Source organism: Halictus rubicundus, unplaced genomic scaffold (assembly GCF_050948215.1).
Source record: "Halictus rubicundus isolate RS-2024b unplaced genomic scaffold, iyHalRubi1_principal scaffold0590, whole genome shotgun sequence".
Classification (NCBI taxonomy): Eukaryota; Metazoa; Arthropoda; class Insecta; order Hymenoptera; family Halictidae; genus Halictus; species Halictus rubicundus.
The window spans coordinates 38,098-59,878 of record NW_027489131.1 but is presented as its reverse complement, the minus strand read 5'-3'; the positions used below and the strand labels follow the sequence as shown (position 1 = coordinate 59,878).

Below are 21,781 nucleotides of genomic sequence, written 5' to 3'. Positions count from 1 at the left end.
ACTTAGCACGCTACCGTCGCGCCACACCAATTCCTCAGAGATGTTGGTAAAGGAAGCATTTTATATATAAATGGTTACATTAAGCTTCACGGTTAAATTATATTTCTTTAACTGTGAAGGACATTCTCGATTGTATTAAATGTATTGTGAAATTACACGCCTCGAGCTCGGAATTACGCACAACCCTGAGCTGCGAAAGAAAAAAAAGAGGGTTCGGCGGCAACAGGGGGAGAAAACCCTTATTTATGACCTTGAACCGGTTGGTTCACTTGCGAGGAACGGGTCTAGATGGCACTGCTAAGGTCCACATGTGGGGCCGGCGACACAGCCGCGCATGTGCCGCGCAGTAAGCGCTACTGCGCCTGCGCGGCCGGGCGATAGCGGTAACGATCGCGTTGCCGACGAGCCTTTCGCTCTCTTTTCGCGACGCCTCTTAAAGTAAACGGACGTGTTCTTTAGTCTCCGTTCTACGCCTCGTCTCTCGGCCGACGACGTCGGGTCGTCGTGCCGATGAGTATTCTCGTCGGCGTGTAGTAACTCGTAGCGTGCAGACGTGTTTTATATACCGTGTATTCTGCCGCGTAGTATCTCGTCGCGGTGCCGGCTCTCTCTTTGTACATAGTAGTCGCGACTCGTCTCGAGTGTCGCGAGCTCTCAGTCGGAAGTTGGACACCCGTGGAGGACCGTCGGAACACATCAATACGTACATCTGTACGCCACCACCATTAAAATCCCCACATTGGTGACCCCGACGTGATCGTCGTTAGAAGGATGTATTTGCCGGAGGATGGACGCCTGCACGCGCAGAGGTGCAGCTTGGCCGCCATTTTTGGCAATCGTGTGCGGCGCCGTTTGGACTCCAAGGAATCTGCTGGGAGCCGCCGACACCGGTGCCTTGCCATGTCGCAGCCTTCCTCGGGTGACCTGGGTGTTCCTGTAGCATCTGGTGGAGTAGCTGCGACGGCGGCGTGGGACTCGCGGCTCCAGGAGGATCTCCTCAATGTGGTGTGCCGCGGTGCGCTGTGTTTAAGAGGTGTTGGTGTGTGTGCTCGTGCCGAGCGCGTGCGTGAGCTGTAACTTAGCGATCGACATTTCTGCGTCGGCGTTATTTTGTTCTTACGCATTTTTACGAACTATATGTACTGTTGCATTTAGTGCGTTATTAGTTGCCGTTCGCGACCCAGAAAGCGAAATTCACTTCGAGCCCTTGAAGAAGACCAGGCCACAGCAAGTCGCCCGTGGATTCTCCGCCGGAGCAGAGCACGCCATTGTGGACCAGTTCTGCATTGGGGAAGACGCCTTCAACGAAGCCGCCGATTTCATGGCCGAGGTACTCGGAACCACCACCGGTGAGTCATCTGCCTCCAGTAAACCTGTTCCCGATCTTCCTTACCGACTGGTGTCGCGCCTTCCGAAATTACATTTACCGACGTTCGACGGATGTATGTCCCAATTCCGATTGCATGATTCCGAATGCATGACCACGAAAGCGGTCCATTTAGAACTGGTCTCAGACTACAGCTCGCAGGCGTTTATAAGCGCCTTCCATCGTTTCATCGCGCGTCGAGGTTTGCTCCAAAGCATGTATTCCGACAACGGAACCCCATTCCAGGGCGCGGATCGCGAGTTAACCAAAGCATATAGCAATGCGATCGATAAAAAGGTGGTAGGCACGTTGCTCTGTAGGATCGAGGCTTGTTTAAACTCGCGACCCTTGGTTGCCGTCTCCGAGGCCCTCGACGATTACGCCGTGCTAACACCCGGACATTTCTTAACCCTTTCGCTACGGCAGTCCGCTCCGCCGGGGTGACGCCACTGAACGGGGCACCGCGCCGAAAAGTGTGCACGATGAACGTCGGTAGTCTTTTCGGTGTTTACAAGTTGCCGGATATAGACGGCACCCGTACACACAGGTCGTCGCGTGGATGCCGGCTATAGACGGCACCCGTAGCGAAAGGGTTAATCGGTGCACCTATCCCGAGCCACCCCGAACCGAGCGTACTCGAGCTGCGAGAGAACAGACTTTCTCGTTGGCAACTTGTACAGCGCCTGTCCGAAGGTTTTTGGAAGTCGTGGTTGCGCGATTACTTGCATACCCTACAACAAAGACCAAAATGGCGTGTCGCGCAGCGGTTGGCCAAGCGCGGCCAAATAGTATTGCTGCGCAATCCAAACGCGCCTCCAGCACACTGGGCCCTCGGACGTATAAGCGAATGTCCCCGGGCAAGGACGGACTTACCCGAGTCGTAACATGTAGTATTGATCACTCCCCGTGAGGGGAGTTCCGTACCTCGGGGATTCGCCCCATACCGGAAAAGTCAGCCGTTCATGTTTGGCTCTCTACCCCTAACTCCATCAGTTGCAAAGGAAACAGTCCGTAGGTGTTGTGGACTGGGCATTGGAAAAACCCCTCGTTCACCACTTAAGGATCATTACAACGGTAGACCGTCCCATACGGGAAGTAACTCGCTTAGCAGCTACCGAATCGGCTTGCGCCGACCCAGGAGCGTTACCAGCGGGGGCCACGAGGAGGCGGAGTTACCAGCTTAGCGCTCGGTCTCTAGCAGGTTTCGTCAACGGTGTGGTAGCCGTTCTCATGACTATTTCACCCTACGATCCCGAATACCCAGTTGTTGAGGTATTACCTGCGAAGGATCGTCAGGGTTATTTTGCCTTTATTTCTCTAAGTGCCGAAGTCTATGCGACTAAGGCATAATTCCATTGCGTGTTTAAACGCCGCACAACTCTTGTCTCGCAGCCCATGGTTGGCTGGTCTGCCTGCTCTCTTGCAGTTTATGCAAGTAGGCTTCTCTTCTTTCGACGGGCATTTATCATAAGTATGCCCGTCTTTACCGCAGTGCCCGCACGTGTCGGTTTTCGCTCTGCAATGCTTTGCAACGTGCCCAAATGACTGGCATTTGAAGCACCTAGTTGCAGCGATATAATCTTTAAGGGGGCCGGCAGGCATTTGGCCTTGACTGTCACGCTATGTTATGCTATGCCTTTTTTTCTAGACATTTTACGTCTTAAATAAGTATGTAATCAATTAATAATGCATACCACCGTGTTTGTACATGTCTTTGCTATGTCTGTATAGAGCCCTTTTTTCGATACGAACACAAAAGCCCGTAGGCTTGGAACCCTATGTAGACCCGGTTCCTGTCCAGCAGGATTTTCCGGGTCTTTACTGATACCTCCGCCACCCAGTTGGTGGCTCCACAGTCCTTTTTGCCGGTTTTAAACAGGAGTTTAAACTCGTCTTCTAATTTTGCCTCTGAGTCAAGTTCCAGATTCTGGTTCTTGATTGCCTTTAGGATATCCGCCTCGAATGTCTCCGAGGGGATTCCAAATATAATGGTTTTTGGTCTCCTCTTGGGGAGGGGACCAATGTCTATTTTCTTAAGTAGTTTCTCATTGCTGAGGACTTGCTCAAGGTCCTCAGCTGTCTCGGTCTCTATGAGAATGCCGGAGTTCCCGAGTTTCCTCAGGTTCCGGATTCGTATCTTTTCTTCTGTCGGATTTATGCAATCCGACAGTATCGTTTTGATCTCCTCGCTATTCTTTATTTTGCTACCCTTTGCTGGGTAGATGGCTGCAGCTGGCTTGGACTTTGTTACAGGGGTCCGTTTGGCCACTTGCTTTGTCACTTTATTTGCCTTTATAATGTCCGAGTACAAGAGCGGCTTGGAGGACGGGGCCTCTTCAGCACGACTCCTCTCGGACGAAAGCTTGTCTATTTTTGCAGACAGCTCATCAAGTCTCTCTGTTATTTTCCCTATGATCTGTTCTTGCATGGAGCTCTGCTCCTTTTGTTTGTCTAGTTTTTCCCTTAAAGCCGTGTTGTCTCTGTGGAGTTCAAGCCTGAACTCCCTGGCTTCCGTTTCTGTTTCCTCATGTTCCCCGAGTAGGGAGTTTAGGAGCTCTTCTGCTCTGCTCTGTTCGGGCTTAGCAAGTTCTCTGAGGAACCTCCTGAGAAGTTCCTCTGCGTTTAATGGCAGTTCGTCAAATCGTTCTCGTATGACGTCTTGCTGACTCGGCCTTTGACGAGTGTGCGTGGATACACACAAAGGTCCGAGCCAGTGTCGACGAGGTATTCGGTCTTCGTCACTTTGTCCGTGACGAAGAGGCGGCAGGTGGATGTTCCGTCACTGGCTGCCGCGGTCAGTGTCGGAGGGACTCGTTTCCCGCATACGAACACGGCTGGCGGCATTTGGTGGACTCCTTCCCAAACCTCTGGTGGTACCAGCAGACGTTCTCCGTCTTACGCGATGACCTGGACGAAGACCGACTCCGTCTGGGCGTCCTGCTTCCCTTGTGACTGCAAGGTCGGGATGTTTCGGCGATTCGAAGCTCCAGTTTCTCCAGTCGGTCGATCAGGAGCTCTGCCAGGCGGTCGGACTGCGTTGGGGCCGACGTGCTGGCTACCTGGGCTGGCTGCACCTCCGCGTGGATCTGGTCGGCTATCTCGGCTAGCTTGCTTAATGGCAGGTCTGACTGAGCCGAGACGATGGCTCTGGTCACGTTGGGTAGTCTACCTGACCACAGGGTCCGCAGGAATGTATTGTATAATTTCATTATACTGTTATTGCCTTCTTATTTTCCATATTGTTCACCTGAAGGAACAGGATTATGTAAGGCGGGTGCCTTGGAATAAATGTTCAAAATCAGGCGTACGTGACTGAGTCGTTTATTTACAAATAGAATGATGTCGCGAGAGCGTCCGAGGTGGTTCAACTAAACTCACGATTCACTTGACTCGCGATTGAACTCGGTCTGCGGTTTTTACAGCGACCGGACTGCGACCCGACTCTAAGTGACTCGGCGGAGAATCGGCTGTGACTTCTTCGTGACTTCCCTCTCGCGTCGGTAGTCTCTGCCTTATATTCTCAAAAATGCTTGTCGGCTGATTGGTGGAAGTCCTTGCGGGGAACTTCCACCAATCCGTGCATTTTACATAACACGCCCACGTTCCACGCCTCTCGTGCGTGAGAAGGGTGAGCGTGTCGTTCTGTTAAAAATCTAATTTTGGTGATGCAGCGGGGTGTCTTCCGGGCCCGTGCTAAGTGCGGTACGTGACTGCTGGCTTACGTCAATGGGCCCAGCTTTCCCGGGTGATAGAAACCAGGCACGCGTCGCTGGGACACTCTAGGCTGGAGACCCTTAGACTACCCAAAATTTATGGCGTCCACTTGCGCTATTGAGTTCGTCGCTAGGAACTACAAGGACACATCTGTCCGCTAAGTGGCCAAAAACGTTAAAGACGTTTTCTCACAAATAGCGTCTTATGTTGTGCAAACCATAAATCTTTCTTGGCGCTGGTGCGCTGAAGATTTCTCTTCCGGCGCCCAGCTAGCCGCTACAATTGTAATCATTATTTTATAATCGATAGTTTATAGGTGTAATTAATTAATTTGGACTTTCGGTCCACGCGGCGCGTACGTCCGTCGTATGACTCGGGGATTCGCGCGTCGCGGTTAACGGCCCTCACCCACGCTGCTCGGTTACGACGCTATCGTTGGCGCTGAACGTTGACCTTGGTCGACGTCGGTCTCGGTCGTATTAACTATTTTCAAGACCGCTTTACCGTCGTTTAATGGCAGTTCGTCAAATCGTTCTAGCTCAATCTTGACCTCTTTGATCAATTTCTTATGTGACTCGTTGCACGAGTCACTTGAGCGTTTGTTCTTTCTTTTCCTGCTTTTGGGAAAATCCCATTTGAATTCTTCTGGACCTAGGTCCGGGTATGAATCGTCTGTGTAATTGTCCGATTCGTCATCCCAGACAGTAGCTATGTCCCCGCCTGTCTGGGTCGTTTCTTTTTCCACCTTCGCCTTTCCTTCTACTTCCTTTTTCTTTGTTCCTCCTGCCTTCTTCGATCTTAATTTGGCTTTTTTGAGTTTATTCATATTTGTTCCCACGAATTGGGACGAAGGACGGTCGCTCCCCGGGTTACGCCCTTTCCGGGGAGAAGGCTTTTACTATCAGGATTTCGCCTGGTGTCCTGAAGTTAGTCGCTAATGGCCGGTGGACCCACCGACCGCCCGTGTCAGACACGGGACCTCTTTCACCGCGATCTTCAGCTTAGAGGTTAAGGGTTTGTTCAAGGGGTTCGCCTCCCCGTTGGGCCGACCGGTTAAGGTAAGCCCCCCGTTTCTCCCGTTCTGCAACATTTCACCGGATGTATCCGGCGGGTCGTCGCGGCAGAGGGGAGTCTTCCGGGTGAGAGCCGCGGTTATCGCAAGCGATAACTCACGCAGGAGCTCTCTTACCAGAGCCCCGTTAGTCACTCGAAGGTGTCTACAGGTCCTACCACGTGAAGGAGGGGTTGATGCGTCAGGGTTATACCATGATATAAGTCCCTGACGCTTATAAGACCCGAGGGATACACACAGCCGTTTTCAATGATGTGTGGTATCACGTATAATTAATTATTTATTTAAGGAACAGAAAAGAAATAGACTTAAGTGTACAATAGTTGCGCGCTTAGTTACTAACCGTTAATCTAAACTACACGATGACAACTATACAACTTCAACCCTCAACTTCTTACAACTTACTCTACAACTTTCGGACAACGACCACGACTCTCAGACAACGACTACGACTGACTCCTCCCTCATCTAGCAAGACTCGGTTCATCCCCACGCTCGCCCCTGCCGGAGTTTTCACCATGCCCAAATATGGGCATGAACATCGTCAATGGGCCGAAGGCCCATCGTCGCTCGCAATCCAACGCTGGTCAATGTCGCTTTCCCTTTTTATGGCCTTTTTCCGGCCTTCGCTGCATGCCTGTCCTAAAGTGTCCCTAAAGTCTACCTAAAGTCTATATCTTAAAACTATGTAGCGGGTGCCCGCATATTCCCGATACCACATTATGTCTATCATATTATGTTACGTCCCGCGGGTCGCGAACGTGATTTTAAAAGGGTCGCGGATCCCAACGCGGAATAAAGACGTAAGCTGTACTGACTTTCGGTCCACGCGGCGCGCACGTCCGTCGTATGACTCGGGGATTCGCGCGTCGCGGTTAACGGCCCTCACCTACGCTGCTCGGTTACGACGCTATCGTTGGCGCTGAACGTTGACCTTGGTCGACGTCGGTCTCGGTCGTATTAACTATTTTCAAGACCGCTTTACCGTCGGAGATCCGTGTAATGCAATGAGGAACTGATACTCCGGGTGATAACTCCTGCCGCGCGATGTAGCCGCACTCGAGCCCGGTAGCTGTCATTGCTACATTACGCCGACGTGCGTGCTTTTAATGAAATTCGACCCGTTGAGACAAAGGGGAGTCGGTTCCCGCACCAGGTCATGGCGTTGTCCGCGTACGAGATGACCGCTTCTTCGCGTAGAAAAACAGATCCGACCAATCCGTCGGTCGGAATGGGGAAAGTATCGGGAACGACTTGGAAATCGATAATTTTATTGAGGCAAGTTAGGCGTGCTACGCCGAGAGAAGTGGTAGTTACTTCGCCGATACCTTCTATAATAACGCGTCTCGCCGTGTCGACTAAAATGCTCGGATCTAAGAATGATAATTTAATAATGTTCGTGCAGGCCCCTGTATCTACGAGAAGGTCTGCCGTACATTTTAATTCTGGAATATCGAGTTTAATAATTAATACATCATCGCCCGAGCGGACTGTTACTCTTGCGATTCTTCGGACTGGTTCGTCTCCGGCTGTGACAAGTTGCGCGGATTGCCTGGCCCGATTGACTTGCCTCCCGTCGGCGATTCGGGGCGGACGGGAGGGTCGAGCCGTTTCCCGATTGTTCGCGGATTCGGTTATTATATTCACGCTTGCGGCACTCGTGAATGTCATGTCCCGGGGTTTTGCAATAGTTACATAATTTCGCAGGTGGCCGCTACTTAATACACAGGTGGCCACTACGTAATATATTGATCACTTGCGTAGGTGTTTGTTTTGTCATAGAGAACGCTTCAAGCTGTTCAATTTTTAATTTAAAAAGTCATGAATTATAATTTAATACATCAATTGACATAACGCTTCACAAATTACATATTTCTTGTATAAGTTTAAAAACATTATAGGGGCTGCACGAACCTCCTTCGCTCGGGGTCCGTGTGGGGGGATCGTGACGCAACCGGGTATCGCGGTGGGGCTCGCTAGCACCCGATGACGTACTGCCAAGCGTCTTGGCGCGCTCGCGGATGGAAATGATGGCAATGTCTACGGATGACGATAGTAATAACTTATAAATAACTTATCTTCTTCTTTAATCTATGATGCGTCGCGGTTGACGTCATCAACAACACGTCGGTCGTCCGACGTGACAATTATCGATCCGGCTTAAGCTCTATTATGAATAGTCTGCGACGACTTCTCAGAGTGAGCCGAGTCTTGTTTAATCGTATTTTGTACGTATTTAATCGGGTTGTGTATTGATAGACGTTGCAGGCGGAACTCGTTATTCACCTGACGCTGATTCGTATAAAGTGTGCACACTGTAGTCCGCACACTTCCATATTATTCACCATTGTAATCATTATTTTATAATCGATAGTTTATAGGTGTAATTAATTAATTTGGAACTTATTGCGATATTTATAAAATAATGATTATTCAACAAAATATATTCTGTAATAGTTATTGTAGAAAATTCTACTTCGAAGCGATCGTGCACGCTCCGTGGTTTCGCTTTTTCTCGGAATGAAGAACACTCTTTCGGTGGCGTGGTGTTTATTGACTGGTTGCTATGCAATTGTACAGAGATTGTTTTATGTTAATTCGCAATGTGTTCGTCTAAAGTAACTAACTTCCGCACGGACCTCCCCACTTCATGACCAGGTCTTGGTTCACCTGTTTATGACGTAGCGTCGATGACGTCGAGCCATCGGCTACGTGCATACACTCGAAGGAACGCATGTCTCCTCGGGTCATAGACTACGCTACGCTGTGATGACGCCTCAGAGTGAGCCGAATCTTGGTTAATCGTATTTTGTCTGTATTTGATCGGGTTGTGTATTGATAGGCGTTACAGGCGGAACTCGTTCTTCACCTGACGCCGATTCGTATACAGTGTGCACACTGTAGGTGGAACGTGATCTTCACCTTATTGTTTATATAAATGTTTGTATAAGCTAGGTGGGACATGATCTTCACCATATGCTTGTTCGCATGAATATATGTTGTAGGCGGGACGCGGTCTTCGCCTGGTTTGGCTGTTAGGCCCGTTCGAATCGTTTTAGAATTTGTTGTGGTCTCACTCTGAGGTGTCGCGACGCGACATACTCCCCCCGTTGAGAGGGTACGATCAACTGTTGCGCTTTTAATCGTGACTCAGAAGTGTACAATGTCTATATGGAGTCGGTGGTATATGTACTGAGTAAGTCGGTAATTTGCTAACGATTGAGCTCGATATTTGTGTTTTACGAAACGCCCGTGGAGAGTTCATTCGGAAGGTAACGGACACATGATTTGTGTGGTCCGTTTGAATTCCCCGTTTGCTGTTTTCACCGTAGCTGCTCGCGCTACTCCGTCCTCACCCGGATGTAGGGCCGTGATCCTGCCTAATGCCCATTGCGAACAGGGTTGATTTCTGTCCTTGAGCAGCACGACGGTACCGACCTCGATGTTTGGGCCGTCCTTAGCCCATTTTTGCCGTTTTTGCAGTTCATTCAAGTACTCTTTGTTCCAGCGTGTCCAGAAGTCTTGGCGGACCTTCGTAATGTGTTGCCAGGTGGATAGGCGATGTGCTGGAACTTGTAACAAGTTACCCTCGGGAAGGGTGGTTAATGCTTTCCCAATTAAAAAATGCGCTGGCGTAAGTGCGGTCAAATCGTTCGGGTCGGAGGATAATGGTGTTATGGGTCGGGAATTCAGGATGCCCTCAATCTCTATGCAGAGCGTATTGAGCTCTTCGAAGGTAAAAAGTGAATCGCCGACAACCCGCCGAAGGTGATGTTTAAACAATTTCACCATCGATTCCCACAAACCGCCGAAATGGGGGGCCGCTGGTGGATTAAAATGCCACGTGATCCGACGGTCACTGGCAAATCTTTGAACGCGTTCTCGGTGCGTATCCGATTGGAGCAATGCGTATAATTCCCTTAGTTGACTACTCGCGCCCACAAAATTTGTGCCGTTATCTGAGAATATATGAGCAGGTAACCCCCGTCGCGCCGCGAACCGTCGCAAAGCTGCGAGGAACCCCTCGGTTGACAGGTCGCTAACGATTTCTAAATGTATCGCCTTCACGGCCATACACACAAACACGCACACGTACGTTTTAATTCGCGTTCTGTTTCGATGCTTGCGTTCCTTTATGAAAAAGGGTCCGCAGAAATCCACGCCGGTGTTTTCGAAGGGTGTCGCCTCGCGTATTCGAACCGCCGGTAGATTGCCCATTCTATATTCGGTGCTAGTTGCGTTGAAACGGAAACACCGTGTGCACGAACGTATTATCTGACGTACTTGGTTGCGTCCGTCAAGTAACCAAAATCTTTGCCGGAGTATGTGTAAAGTGGTTTGTATGCCCGTGTGATGGTGTTTCTCGCGCGTTTCCCGGATGATTAGGTCGGTTAGCCGATGCCGACTCGGTAGCAAGATCGGATGTTTTTGATCGTAGGGCAGATCTGATTTTTGCAGGCGCCCACCAACCCGCAGTACAGCGTCTTCGTCCAGGAACGGATTGAGGCTCGCGATTCGGCATTTCGATGTCGTATTTTTGGCTTGTAGACACTTAATTTCGTTTCCGAATTGCGATGTCTGCACATTTCGGATAATTCGAGTCTCGGCCAATTGAATTTCTTGGGCGCTCAGCGAACCGCCGCGTGGACCACGTGGCCGGAACCGTAAACAATATGCGATTACCCTTTGTAATGTGGTATATGACGAGCAACGCGTGAATAAATCGATCGTGTTCGTGTTCGCGACGAAACAAGTGACCGCCTTGAGATCGGGAATCTCGATGTTTTGCAGCACTTCGTCGGGCCATTCGTCCGCGTTTTTAATCAGCCACGACGGACCGACGACCCATGCACGATTCTGTAGAAACGCGTGTGGTAATTGGCCTCGGGATAATGCGTCTGCCGGATTGTACTCTGAGCGGACGTGTCGCCAGGTATGATCACCGGTAATTGATTGAATTTCCGCGACTCGCGTGGCCGCATACATTTTTAGTCGATGCGGTGCCGTTCGAATCCAATGTAGAACCACGGTCGAGTCGGACCAAAATACCACCTTATCAGGTGAGATATCAAGCGCGTCGCTCGCCTCGCGGTATAGCCGGGTCAACAATAACGCGCCGCATAATTCTAATCGTGGAATGGTCACCGTCTTGAGCGGCGCGACTCGCGATTTAGCGCACAATAAATGACACTGGACAATCCCGTCCTTCCCGGTCGACCGCACGTATAAACATGCACCATATCCAATGGTGCTCGCGTCGCAAAATCCGTGTATTTCGATATTTCGAGGTTGATCCGTTAAAACTCTTCGGTGAAATGCGACTGCTCGGAGTAGCTCTAATTGCTGCGTGAACTGCGTCCATTCCGAGTGAATAGACTGCGGAACAGATTCGTCCCACGCGATTCCTGACCGCCATACGTCCTGCATAATCTTTTTTGCGTGTAACACGACCGGACCCAACAAACCCAAAGGATCGAAGATCCTCGCTATTTCGGAGAGGATAGATCGCTTCGTCGCCTTGCTTCCGACGGCGTCCGTACAGGTAGTGTAACATATCTCGTCCGTGTTCGTTTTCCACGAAATGCCTAACGTTTTCAGTGATCGGTCAATATTCACTATGAAGTTTGCGCGCAGTTCATTATCCGTGAGATCATCCAAAATGTCCCGGTTGTTCGATGCCCATTGTCGGATCGAAAAACCGCCGCGACTCAGGGCGCCCGTCACCTCTCTCCGTATCGCGCGAGCTTCGTCGATGGTATCAGCGCCGGATAGAAGATCGTCAACGTATAGGTGTGATTTTAGTATCTTAGCGGCTCTCGCATACGACTCTCGTTCGTCGTCGGCTAGTTGATGCACGGTTCGGATCGCGAGGAACGGTGACGATGAAACGCCGAATGTGAGCGTATTTAATTGGTACGTTTCAATTTTTTCGTTCCGGCGCCATAATATTTTTTGGTACGGCCGATCGTCTTCGTGCAAGAGTACCTGACGATACATCTTTTCGATATCTGCCGTTAGCACATATTTGTACGTGCGGAAACGAATTAGATGCGCGAATAACTTCGGTTGTATAGTGGGTCCGACCAGAAGAATGTCATTTAGTGACGCGCCGGACGTTGTTTTCGCAGACGCATCGAATACCACGCGAACTTTGGTGGTGCTACTAGCTTCTTTCACTACCGCGTGATGGGGCATATAGAATCCCTCGTCACCGGGAGCCTCCATCAAAGACATATGGCCTAAAGCTAAGTACTCGTCGAGAACGCGCTGATACTCGTCTCGCAATACGTTGTTCGCGTTTAATTTGCGTTCAAGGGATAGCAGTCGCTTGACCGCGCCGTTTCGCGAATTGCCGAGCCGTTCGCGGGTTCCGCGAAATGGTAAACGTACCGTGTACCGACCGGACGGATCGCGACTAACGTTCCTTTGAAAATGCATTTCGCACGCGACTTCTTCCTCCGACCGCAGTCCTTCCGTTTCGACTTCTTCTATCTGCCAAAACTTGTCGAGTTGCGTTTCCAGCGTCGACAAGTGGCACGCGGCTCTTGTTGCTTGTTGTTGCGCAACGCCACCAGTCACGACCCAACCCAATCGCGTTTTCTGTAAGTACAAATCTTGTCCTTCGCGCGAGAGGTTAATTTGACCAACCTGGAATAGCGAAACTGTCGCTCCAGCACCGATCAACAAATCTACTGGACGCGGCAGATGGAATTCAGCGTCCGCTAGGCGGATGTTACGCGGAATTGTCATTGAGTCGCGTGGAAATACCTCCGATGGAACCAGATCAGTGATATTCGGGATACTGAGACACGTCAATTCTTTTTCAAACCCGTCGAAGGTCGATCGTACTTGTAATTTAACCGGGCCCTTCGACACTGTGTGCGTGCCGTTTAACGTACCGATGGGAAACGATTGCGCGGTTACCCGTATACCTAATCGCCGTATGAGCGCCTCAGTGACAAAATTGGCCGTTGCGCAGGTATCTAATATGGCTCGGGCTCTTACCGATCGGTTTTTACTAATGATTTCCACTATGGCGCTCATTATCAACTGCGGTGACGCCGTAGGAAGTACGGTCGCGAGACTAATCGTCAGCTCCCTGCTCGGTAAGGGTAGTCATGCTGACTTTCCGGCGTCCGCATTGTCAATCGCGGGTTTTGAGGTATCGGTTCTGCTCGAGCTCGCAAATTCGAAGTTGTGTAATAATGTATTGTGCCGTCTTTGACAGATTGTACAACTCGAATACCGGCATGGAGCGTCGCGATGGGAACGTAGGCAGTTGAAGCAAACTTTCGCGGTTTTTACGAGCTCGATGCGCTTCGGGACGGTTAAGCGCTTAAATGCGGCGCACGTGAAGAGGGGATGACAGCTAATCTTACACGCGACGCACTTGCGTTCTTGGGTGACGAATGCGCGATTCAGCGGACGTATGCGTCGCCGTTTGTGAGCGCGGTCGTCTCTCTCGCGCTCGCGGTCTCGATCGCTAGATCGCATCTTGTCTGTGCGCGATACACAAACCGCGGTTTTGTACAAAAATTCGAGCATTTCATCCAAGCTCGGATATTCCTGTCGGCTTAAGCCTGCCTGCCACTTCTCGTACGTGATTTTAGGTAGTTTGCTCTCGAGTAAGTGAACGACGGTTTGTGTGCAAACCGGTGTTCCCAGCGCGTGTAGCGACGCAAAGTGCTGTTGAGCGTCGTCGGCTAACCGCGTCAGGCCGATCGTGGATTCCTTATCGAGTGTCGGCATGTCGAATAGCATGGACATATGCCGCGATACCAGAAGGCGTTTGTTTTCGTACGCTCTTTCCAGAAGATCCCATGCCTTCGCGTAATTGATCCCGTCGACGTCAAAGAGCCGAATTTTGTTTGCCGCTTCCTGTACTAACGCGGACCGGAGGTATTGTAATTTCGCCACGTCGTCTAGTTCACTGCGTGAACCGATCATGCTGTTAAATGCGTTTTTAAACGACAACCAACTTTCATAACGACCGTCGAAAGTCGGCAATGAGGCATCGGGTAATTTAACGGGGCGACTTTTCGCACCGTCTGTGCTTCTGCCGTCGTTTGCAGAGTCGGTATCTGCGCGCGAGATGTCTGGGCGATTTAAAATGTTCTCGGCCCGGCCCGCGAGATCATAGAAACGGGTCGTAATCTCCGCGAAGATGTTGTCACGTAATAATAACTCGATTGTTAATAAAAATAAGCAGATGCTAGACTGTTGTCCAGCATTGACTCTCTTTATTCAGTATTACATAAATAAACCGACAGTATTTCGATCCGCGTACTTTTGTGGTTCCTTAGCGACTGATAATCCGTATCCGTTCTCTTGTATTTATAAGATGTTGTTATCAATCGGGCAAATTCCGGGCAACGGTCGATCCTTTGTGGCTCAAAGATTAGGGGTGATGTCATCCGTTCTCCTGTGTTTGTCCTATGTTGTTATCAACTGGACGTAGTCCAGTCAACAGTCGATCCTTTGTGTTCAAAAATTAGGGGTGACGTCATCTGCGATAATTTACAGAAATTTGGGCGTTACACTCCCCCCAACTTAGATTGAAGTTAGTCCTCTAACCTGGATAGTTCCGGAGGATGGACTTGTGGAATTTGACTGTTCTTGGCTGGAACAGGATCTCTGGTTCCGGCGATGGTTGTGATTGCCGTTGGTTATTCACCAATGTGGCTAAATCTGTGTACATGTTTAACAACGGTGCGGTAGCGCCCGGTGCTGGCGTTTCTACATTATTTTCTATATGAGTCGTCTTCGACTTACAACTGAGAATATGAATACAGAGTTTCGATGGAAGAAAGGATTTGATACAGTTAAAAATACCCGTTTTGTCTAGTCCCCAAATGACTAGGGCGGTTAATGCTGCGTAGCCGGCAATCTGCAGTGTGGACAGTCCCCACGACTTTACAGATTCGATTCGATGTTCGAATTGGAGTCTGTTAATTTCTTGCTCGATATCATCTAATGTACTGTGGTAACAGTTTAAGTTGTTTAATACTTTTGGTGTCTTGTCTAACTTTTGCAAGATTGATATGTAATCGCTACTATTCGGCGTTCGAATTTCTTTGTGCCTGGTTTCGTATGATACGCTAAAACGCGTTTGTCCTATTCGCATATAATTGTTATTATATAATAATTCGCAAGATGTGTTGGATTTTAATAAACTAGGTTGTCGTAAATACACAATACTGTGTTGCGTTCCGCATATGGTGTTAATTTCTATGGGTTTCTCTGGAATAGCTATATACTGATTCTGTTCTTTTAATGGCATAAAAGTAATATCGTCTATTTTCAAAATTACAATTTGGCATGAAAGGATTTGATTATTGAAATTAATGAGCTCTGTGGTACAATCGTGTCGTGTGTTTCTGTTGTGGATTGGTTGAGTCTGTTTACACATGGTTATACCGGTTTTTGTTTTGCAATGTGTATTCAAATATTCTTGCTCCACGTTAATATAATTTAACCCTGAAATCAAATAAATTTGGTGTTCCACGAGTGGGATCATAAATACATTGTTCTTCTTCGTTGGGATGGGGTAGATGCGGTCTATATCCCATTGCAACGTAGGTAGAATTGGTACTGAGATTTTGAAAAATAATTTGTTGTCCGTAATAAACAACTTTAATTCTGCAAGATCAAGTATGGTCTGGAAGTTCTCGTGAGTTGGTTTTAATGCCAAGTGTGTAGTTTCGTTTTCGAGTGTGCGTTTGTATGCGTCTAGAAATTCTTTTGGTTCTAAAATTTGTGGGCTAATGATTCCCTGTTTCGCTAGTGTGATGGTGGTAAGTAGTTCGTCGTATGAAAAGTGTAAATCCGCGATTGCTCCTTCTGTTCTAATGATCCAGTTACTCATGAGTGCGTCACGTTCGGCTTTAAGTGAATTTGCTCGTGCATCTAAAGTGAGTTGGTTTATGCGTTGTAAACTGTCGGAATCTAACATTTTACGGATGAGAGCGGTTTGATTACTGACTATCGTTTTCAATTTATTGTTCGCGTTGAAAAGTTTGTCTATGTTCGCGTTGACAGTGGTTAAGTCGTCTTCGTCTAACGTTCCGAATAATGATTTTGACAATTTGACCCTTTTTTATTACACATGCGATGTACCTATTGAAATAAATAAAGCAGCAATTTATTCAAGATTGCGTACGGTTTTTGTCCCACTATTGGCATATTCTCAAATTACGTAAAGTAAAACGATATAGTCCTAGAAAACAAGAATTTGCATGAAAGTGCACGCTGTAGTTATTAAAAATTCTTTTTTCTTACTTAGCATACAATTGTTAAAATATCGCAGAATCATTGCTTGCCGGCATTTTGAAAATTGTTCGAATTTTCTAGGTACCAAACCATAATGAAAATATATTGGAGATTACTTTGCGTGAGTTTGTTATGTTTGGGAGCCGGCAGAGTGGAAGGACTGCAAAGATGGGGTTCTCAGTTTGGAAAAGCTCCTCTCCTGGAGAGATTCTTCTGGAAGACGTTGGACTTCGCTTATCCGGACGAAGCGAGCAGACAAATGGCGATGATGAGGGGAGATTTTGTACCAGAAAACGCGCTACCCGTTGGCATCGAAATATGGCGAAATAAACTGTTTGTCACGGTGCCAAGATGGCGGAACGGTAAGCTCCAATTGAATATATCCCTTTATTTGCAACTACTCATGTATATACTAACTAATACGAATATCTAAATATTTTATTCGTTCGAATAATATTTAAAATATTATCATGTAGGACAGCTAAATTTTGTTCAAATTGTACACCTTCGAATGTAGTATTTGATCATATAACAAAACTTTGTAGAATGTACTTGAACAATAACAATTTGAATTGTTTTTTTAATGTTTCTTAGTAATTGTTAATCCATTTTTATACAGCCACGTGGAATACATAGGTATATCCAGTCGTTTTTAAACAATTCTTTTATCGCATTATACGGGAAACTGCTGTTAAGCATAACTACATCCATTTCCGTTTGAATTGCAATGGAATTAACTAACTTTTATCACCTTTTAACTCCGGAGAGAAAACCAGATAAAAATCTCGAGCAGAAAACCGGAAACTGACGCGAACACACTGTGTAAAATGTAGAGGATCAGTGTGGTCGGTGCAAGCCTCGAATCTAGTCTGGCTGGCTTCCGGTTTGCGACACAAAGTGCCGAAATCCGCGCGAGAGCGATTACAATACAGGACTTCTATTTCTCTTTACCTCCGCCTTCGCATCGACTTAAATCTAGAAGGGAACTCGCGAATGAATGAGTCTTATTCACTTTTATATTCTCGTATTTCCGATTTTTTTTCTTCTCGGTACTCTAAGTTCATCATAAGCGATGGCGCGCGCCAAGTCATTGTGCATGGAGAAAATCTTGAAATCTTAACTCAAACTCAAAATTAGTTCGCAAATTTTGATTAATTCTCCATTGGAAACTCCCATTTCAAAACTGAAAATATTCGATCAAAATCGCGAATAGGATTAGCGGAAGAATAATTTAACCCTTTGCACTCGGCGCTATTTTCATTTTATTCATACGAAACCGATCCGATTTCCACATATAGTATTTAAATGTTTAGTGATCTACTAAATACAAATTTTGTAATGTAACAAATATTTTGTAATATTTTTTGTAATTTCCTTGAAATAATGCCATAACAATTTCTAGTGGTGCTTCAGAGTCACCACTCGAGTGCTAAGGGTTAAGAGTATTCTCAAGAAATTGTCGATAATCGTACCGTGATAATTTGGTTAAAAAAAAAAATTAGAAATTGATATTCATCTCGAATCAGAGATTCACTTACGCAGTGCAGTTTCAATGTAAATTATTTTTACGTGTCAAACAAATGTCCCCCCTCTCTCTCGAACGAACGAACGAACGAACGATTTCCACCTCGCTTCCGTTGGTTCTTTTTCACGTTTTTCTCCTTGTTCCGGTTCCGATCTTCCCAGCAGTCCCTCTGAAAGTTCTCGAAACGCGTCGAAGCCCGCGGAGGTCGGCATTGTTTTTACAAGGTTTTATTTGTCCGCGGCTTTGTTCGGCCGACTCTTTCTTCCGACGTCAGCTTCTCCCCAGGCAGAGGATATGAAATATTAAGAGAGAAAAGAAGAAAGAGGTTCCTGTCACACCGTCCGAGCAGAATGAATTCGGAACGTTCAATGACTTCCTTCCTGAGCCCGGGAAGCGAATTGTTTTAGAATTCGGCACGCAATCAAAGCAAAAAAAAAAAACAACAACTCGATCCGAGCTTGTCTGACCTCCGAATGCCATTATCCTGGTCTCCAAAGACCTTTCTGCTCACTGCGGAACATGTTAAACACCATGGTCCATCGATTCCATCATTAAAGATTTGCTCATTCTTAAGCCCACCCTAACATTTTCTGTTCGCTGAAAAATCGGATCTGCACGTTGATCGCACGCGACTAACGTGTTGACCAATTTTTCCCATCCTTATCTCCAGTGTTGACCTTTCTTTAGGTCATTTGTGTCTGTGACTAAATATTTTTTATAGATCTAAATATATTGTAGAATTCGGCACGCACTCAAAGCAAAAGCTAACTCGGAATGACCTCCGAATTATCCTGATCTCCAAAGACCTTTCTGCTCTCTGCGGAACATGTTAAACCATGGTCCATCGAGCTCATTCTTTCTGAGCCCACCCTAACGTTTTCTGTGCGCTGAAAAATCGAAGCGATCTACACGTTGATCGCATGAGACTAACGCGTCGATTAAACTTTTCTCATCGTTATCTCCAATTTTTGATCTTGCAACCTTCCCGTTGACCTTTCCGGAGACTATCTGAATATGTGCCTTTCAAAACTTTGCTTCTATTGTCGGGCATACATGTTTCCGATAAAATCGAGTTGCGTGTGCCAGAGTTTCGATAACGTTCCGAACGCGATCACGCTATTCTAGGATTGGTTGGCGTGCAAATATTCGTTCATAATTTAGGACGTTCGGAATGCAGTTCAGTGACGTGTGGTACTAACTATTGTAGGTATTCCGGCGACTTTGAATTATATATCGCTTGACACAAATCGGGGAGGATCGCCTAGGCTCACGCCTTATCCAAACTGGGCGCAAAACAAAGCTGGAGCGTGCGGCACTGGCATGACCACTGCTTACAGGTCAGTGTGATGCAAAACTGTATAATAAACTATAATGAACAATGAACCGTTGAAGTACAAAAATCACTAATAAGCAATGAAACTTAATGTACATTCATATTGTACATGAACATTTAACACATTCGCACCGGATGACACATGCGTTTTTAAAATCCTCGTACTTCCGTCTGAAAATGAACAGATAAAACGTAAATGATTCGATTTATTTTGAGATATGATGGACGTTTTAACAGTTAGACATATGAACCGGTTAAAGAATTGAAACATATACATATAGTCTATCTTTTTCGAACCCAATGTTACCACCTTTCTTCGTTCGTTGTTACTGCAAAATATCACGTCAGTTTTATCATTATAGAATACACGCAGACGCGTGCGACAGATTGTGGGTCCTAGATACTGGTACTATAGGCATCGGGAACACAACGGTGCAAGCCTGCCCTTATACCCTGAATGTTTTCGATTTGACAACGGACAAAATCTTAAGGCAATACAGACTGAGACCCGAAGACATCAACATGGTATCTCTTTCTTGAACGTTATTAATAATCATAGTTTTATCTCACTACGAAGAAAAATAATAATACTCGAGATGACTAAATCGATAATTTTATATACAGGGTGGCCCACATAACTCTGAACAGCTCAATATCTCGAAAACTATGCCATCGATTTTAAAGTTCTTAGTCTTAAATTGCATGGAACTAAAGGGCCTTTCTGACTACATAAACGTGAAGTGGCCTCCCTTCCCTTTTAACGGGGGAGGGGAGGTACCTTTATAATTTTAAATGGAACCCCCTATAAAACGTTACATATTTAGATTCTACAGGAAAAAACAAGTCAATTTTGTCTGAAACATTTTTTTGTCAGATACTTCCACGATGAGATATAACAGTTTGAAGTTTCGAGTTGTAGGTGCTCGAGTCCTTTACTTATTCGTGAAGAAATAAAATGTACTTTAAATTAAATGTTCAAAATGTCCACCACGGGCTTGTAAACATTTATTTACTCGAAACATCAAAGTTGTTCTAACATTTTTTAACATTTCAGGAGTCACTGAAGCGCAAGCGTCACGTATTCTTTGTTTCATATCCTCTTTTCTCGTCGGTGGTTCAAACATAACTTTGTCCTTTACATATCCCCATAAGAAAAAATCTAATGGTGTTAGATCGGGGGATCGAGGAGGCCATTGACGAGGTCCCCCACGACCTATACATTTGTTCCCAAATTTTTCGTTCAAAAATTGCCTGGTGATGATTGCAAAATGTGGAGGAGCGCCGTCTTGTTGGAACCACATTTCTCTTCTAACGTGCAGTGGCACATCTTCCAAAAGCGCAGGCAAATGATTTTTTAAGAAATCACAATAACTTGCAGATGTTACAGTTTCTTGAAAAAAATAAGGTCCAATCACAAAATCTCCTATTAGGCCACACGAAACATTTAAAGACCATCGATGTTGAAAGGGAACACATCGCATCCAATTTGGGTTTTCCACGGCCCAATAATGCAGATTATGTCTATTTACATGCCCTGAATTCATAAAAGTGGCTTCATCGGAAAAAAGTATTTTGCACAAAAAGTCATTTTCCACAACACCCTGCAGCCACTCACAAAATCTTACGCGGTGATCGTAATCTGCTATCGAAAGCTCTTGTGATAAAACCATGTGATATGGATGATACTTTTGCCGTTTCAAAATTCGTTGACTTGATGAACGACTAATACGACATACGCTAAATGGTAAAGTGAACTTTTCTTTCTGTGGAAAAGTGACCTTTTTCATCTAGCGATCTGCGAAATTTAGTTTATAAGATTGTAAAATCGTCGTTGTAAGAAAGGGAGTCAGAAGGAAGCGTATTGAATTCCTTCTGGTCCTCGTGGTGAGACCTGGGCAATCGGTATTATTCTCTATTTGTAAGAACTTCTAGTAATCTTACGAGAATAATATCGAGCTAATAGCTGCACAATTATAATTTCCTATAACAATTTAAATTAAAATTTAAGACTTACTAGTTATAAAAACTAGTGTATGTAGAACTGCGTGTGAATTTACTTTGGGTTAGATTGGGATGGGCCAAGATGGGCCTTCAATGCTTCTCGGTGGCAACGGCATGGCTCTTCGTCCTGGAACATCTTCAGTTCCGCAGTGGTCGATCCAAGCTCGTGGTTCGAGTTGGCCCACTTGTCCAGCGGAAACCCTGCCGACTCCAGGATGTCGGTCAGCTGTCGACGGACTTCCCTCGCCTGCTGGACATTGTCTGCGCCGGACAAGATGTCGTCGACATAGGATTTGCGACGGAGAGCCCTTGCGCCAAGGGGGAATCGGCCTTCCTCATCCGACGCCAGTTGCTGCAACACCCTATGAGCGAGATACGGAGCAGGAGCGGTTCCATACGTTACGGTGGTCAACCTGAAATCAGATACCGCTTGTGCAGAGTCGTCTCTCCAGAGAATGCGCAGCCAATCTTGGTCGTCAGGATGGACTGAGATCTATCTGA

At 46.8% G+C, this 21,781-nt stretch overlaps 2 protein-coding genes across 2 annotated transcripts; one reads left to right on the top strand and one right to left on the bottom strand.

Annotated features, from left to right (window-relative positions):
- The first annotated feature begins 950 nt into the window (after window positions 1-950).
- On the top strand, window positions 951-21,773 carry LOC143364489 (protein yellow-like). Its single transcript, XM_076804807.1, has 5 exons — window positions 951-1,349; window positions 16,503-16,783; window positions 19,154-19,283; window positions 19,642-19,804; window positions 21,347-21,773. The coding sequence occupies exons 2-5, from the start codon at window positions 16,516-16,518 to the stop codon at window positions 21,695-21,697; spliced, it is 912 nt and encodes a 303-aa protein (XP_076660922.1). The 5' UTR covers window positions 951-1,349; window positions 16,503-16,515; the 3' UTR covers window positions 21,698-21,773.
- LOC143364491 (uncharacterized) lies at window positions 9,414-14,850 on the bottom strand. The gene is made up of 4 exons (XM_076804809.1): window positions 14,727-14,850; window positions 14,440-14,574; window positions 12,921-13,084; window positions 9,414-12,800 (listed from the first exon to the last, which is right to left on the bottom strand). Exons 1-4 carry the CDS (start codon window positions 14,848-14,850, stop codon window positions 9,414-9,416), a joined length of 3,810 nt encoding a protein of 1,269 aa, XP_076660924.1.
- Window positions 21,774-21,781: the final 8 nt, after the last annotated feature.

Bases quoted from the DNA above. Each gene is read 5' to 3' on its own strand.
- LOC143364491 (XM_076804809.1), bottom strand. From the start codon at position 14,850: ATGTACACAGATTTAGCCACATTGGTGAATAACCAACGGCAATCACAA. The intron at 14,575-14,726 runs GTTAGAGGACTA...GGACAAACACAG, and splicing joins CATCCTCCGGAACTATCCAG to GAGAACGGATGACATCACCC. The intron at 12,801-12,920 runs GTATTTCCACGC...TCGCTATTCCAG, and splicing joins CTGATCTGGTTCCATCGGAG to GTTGGTCAAATTAACCTCTC.
- LOC143364489 (XM_076804807.1), top strand. From the start codon at position 16,516: ATGAAAATATATTGGAGATTACTTTGCGTGAGTTTGTTATGTTTGGGA. The intron at 19,284-19,641 runs GTCAGTGTGATG...TTATCATTATAG, and splicing joins GGCATGACCACTGCTTACAG to AATACACGCAGACGCGTGCG. The intron at 19,805-21,346 runs GTATCTCTTTCT...ACTTTGGGTTAG, and splicing joins GACCCGAAGACATCAACATG to ATTGGGATGGGCCAAGATGG.